The sequence below is a fragment of the Drosophila nasuta genome, chromosome 3 (genome assembly GCF_023558535.2).
Source record: "Drosophila nasuta strain 15112-1781.00 chromosome 3, ASM2355853v1, whole genome shotgun sequence".
NCBI classification, from domain to species: domain Eukaryota; kingdom Metazoa; phylum Arthropoda; class Insecta; order Diptera; family Drosophilidae; genus Drosophila; species Drosophila nasuta.
Genome location: NC_083457.1, coordinates 1,781,835 through 1,785,043, shown reverse-complemented (window position 1 = coordinate 1,785,043; position 3,209 = coordinate 1,781,835). Strand labels below are relative to the sequence as shown.

Below are 3,209 nucleotides of genomic sequence, written 5' to 3'. Positions count from 1 at the left end.
GCTCCGCTGTGGGATAATTAAGGACTGTCATGGCAAGGCCAATAAAATGTACAAGGTTGTGTCCAAATAGACTGACTTGTTTAATGTAAAATTATGACGTCACAGTTCCATTCTTAAAAGTAAATTGTGGCCATTAGATTGTAATTATTTAATTTTGGCAGATATCAACTGTGCATTTATGACAACAAAAATAGGATATCGATGCATTAATTAAAACTCGATACTAGCAATCTAAATTGATCATCGATATGTAAAATACAATAAGTATTTGTTATTTAGGTTAAATCGTAAAAAACATATAAACAATTTATTTCATAAACTTGTCTTTTTCAAAAATCAACGAAAGACATAATGAAAATATGACTTAAATTCTAGGCGCTCGCTGGTGTATTGTTTGTATTCGCCAATTCATACTTTTGTTTTTGCTTGTTCCTTTTGTGGTAAACACGAACAACGCCATAAACAACGGCGATGAGGACAATGCCAATAAGTAAACAACTAATCACAAACCATGGATAGAACGAGGATTCCTCTTCCTCGTCCGCCTCCCATTCCGTGATTTGCTCCATTGAACCGTTCACACTAAGCCTAACTGGTGCAGAATCCATGTCCCGGAACAGCGATGCCTTCGCCAGATTACTCGACTCGGCAGCCTCAAACACCGGCTCAGTGTTATCGATGCGCACGAACGTGAGCCTAGCACCAGTGATTGGCAATTTGAAGCGAGCTAATCCATGACCATAGTACTCATAGACATCGGCACCGAACTCACGATGCTGATCAACCCATTGTCCAATGACCTGGACCCGCACATCACTATGAGGATCCATGGTGCGTCCAAAGTATGCTTGTTTCTGCACATCCATGCCGCCCTCGCCAGCCTCATCAAGATCTAAGACAGCGCCACGATGTTCCAGCAGCAGCGGCAGCTTGTCTAAATGATAACCCTCGTTGTAAATGCTGCTGGTGTTCAGTCGAATCTTCTCTACAAACGCATAGTTAACGCTGCCATAAATGGGCTTGCGTTGTGTGCTGGGATTCTTGAGCACGCCGTTACCCAGTAGCATTTTATAACTGTTGGTTACGTTACGCCAAGGCAAGTAGGTGATATTACGCAGTTGGTAGACCAATGGTTGCAGCTCCACCAGCACATTGATGTTATCGTCCACGTCATACTAAGAGATAGCAGATTAAAACGGTTGTCCTCATGTGGCATTTACATTGAAACTTACAAAGTTATCCTCGAAAATCATGACCACGCAAGTGAACAACTTGTCAGCGACTCCGTTGACCAGATCGGTATGACTGAAATGACACAATTCGGTCTTCTCACGGTCTAAGTTTGTGGCCTTCGCAATGTAACTGAGCCGCTCCTTTGGGTTCAGCTCCGCGGCATAATGTTGCATCATTGTGCTGTAAGGTACCCAGGCTAACATAGCGTTGGCGTTCTCCTCACAAATATCCTGCTGAACGCCGCGTCCACTTAGCTCTCCATTGCGCAGCTTGAAGTAGTGATGAAAACTATGTTTCATCGTGGTGGTACCATGATCCTTACATAAGGTCTCAACGAGGCTAGCCTGGAATTATATAGGTCTATTAAATATTTCATCCATGATGTATTTTAAAATATTGTTTTGCTAGAATGTTTTCAACTATGTTAGTTCGTGTCTACCATAAGCATTGGTTGCAATACTTTGCGTGGTTTAAGTCTTAACTTATCGAAGACAAGTTGAGGAATTTCTTCCCATTCGTCCGTTAGTCAGGATAATGAATTGTATATACATAGAGGAAGTAAATTTAGAAGAGAACGAGAAACCATATTTTCAGAAAAGTTAATTAATCAGCGGGAAATACTTAAAATCGGCACATGCATAAATAATTTCATTATCTGGCTTGTCCACATTATCGCTAACCGAAGACACTTTCCTCATTGCGAAGCTTTCTTTATCTAACCCTAATTCAATTGAGTATATTGCAGGCGTGCCACTTGATTTACAGACTATTATCTTTGTCATATGTGCCTATAACTCAAGAGCCTTGCGACTGTCATTTAAGGATTTAGTGCTAAGCAACTTGTTGCCATTGATTGCCCAAACGACATCACTTTAACCTCCAACTACTGACCGATTTAATACCATATTAGGCGACAGAATATTAACAAAAGATTTTAAAAATCAATTAAAACCAATTCATTGGGGAAAACACGTTTGAGGAATGCTTCAAGCTATCATTTGCAGACCAATCACATTGTACATATTTTGTAATGGGTTGTTGATTAATATTGCAATGAGCTTGAACTTTGAATATGCATTTTCGCATTTGTCGCATTCTAATTTGTCACTCGGTTAATTATTCACAAATATGTTACATATATGTATGTATGTATGTAGGTATAAAGAAAAACGCTTTACCTAGCAAGTCTATAAAAGTGTGCTTTAACGATTTGAAATAAAATGTTTTTAGTATAAGCTCACCTTCTCTTTAGCTGTAAGTGTTGTGGCTGTGATAGCGCATTTTAAATCCTTTTCACTGGGAATAACCACTCGACGACCTATATCAATGAGTAACGTGGGATCGGTTTCTATGCAGAAGTCGGAACGCTCCACAAATGCCGGGAGGCATGACGGAAAAAGTGATCCCAAAATGACAAGCGTTGCAATATACATTTTCTATGTGAAGCACCAAGAGAAGTTTTCCGTTGACGATACGCGCACTATCGATGACGAATTGTAACTGAAAATCGCAATTCTAAATAGACGGCAATTTTGGTACGCGTCGTCGTTCAGTCAAAAACACATTCAACTTGACCGCAAAACCCGATAAAACGCCAATTCAAGCCGCATAACCATATTTATCTATTTCTGAAGGATAAACTTGAGAGATTCGATTGAAGAAGCATGGAACTAAGGTGAACGCAACCAATGCAAATGACCAAACAACTGAACTGATTAACACTATGCGGCCATGCCTGTACGTCATTTCCCAACTCGCAGCCAGAGATAAGATAACTAAACATTAAAACGGCACAAACACTTTGGATTCCATTGGTAATAATTTTGTTAGCCTGCTTCTAAGTATACAGTTTGAATAATGACGAATAGTATCGAACTTCTAAGCTTTAGTGAGAGTAGAGTATGAATGGCGCGTTTGCTTTCTTGCAATATGCTTTTATTTTTATTAATAGAAAAGTATATAATTTTAATAAACTT

The 3,209-nt window shown here is 39.4% G+C and overlaps 1 protein-coding gene across 1 annotated transcript; it reads right to left on the bottom strand.

Annotated features, from left to right (window-relative positions):
- Positions 1 to 280: 280 nt before the first annotated feature.
- LOC132788963 (enolase-binding protein) lies at positions 281 to 3,171 on the bottom strand. Its single transcript, XM_060796664.1, has 3 exons — positions 2,475 to 3,171; positions 1,233 to 1,577; positions 281 to 1,175 (listed from the first exon to the last, which is right to left on the bottom strand). Exons 1-3 carry the CDS (start codon positions 2,664 to 2,666, stop codon positions 372 to 374), a joined length of 1,341 nt encoding a protein of 446 aa, XP_060652647.1. The 5' UTR covers positions 2,667 to 3,171; the 3' UTR covers positions 281 to 371.
- Between the last annotated feature and the right edge of the window lie 38 nt (positions 3,172 to 3,209).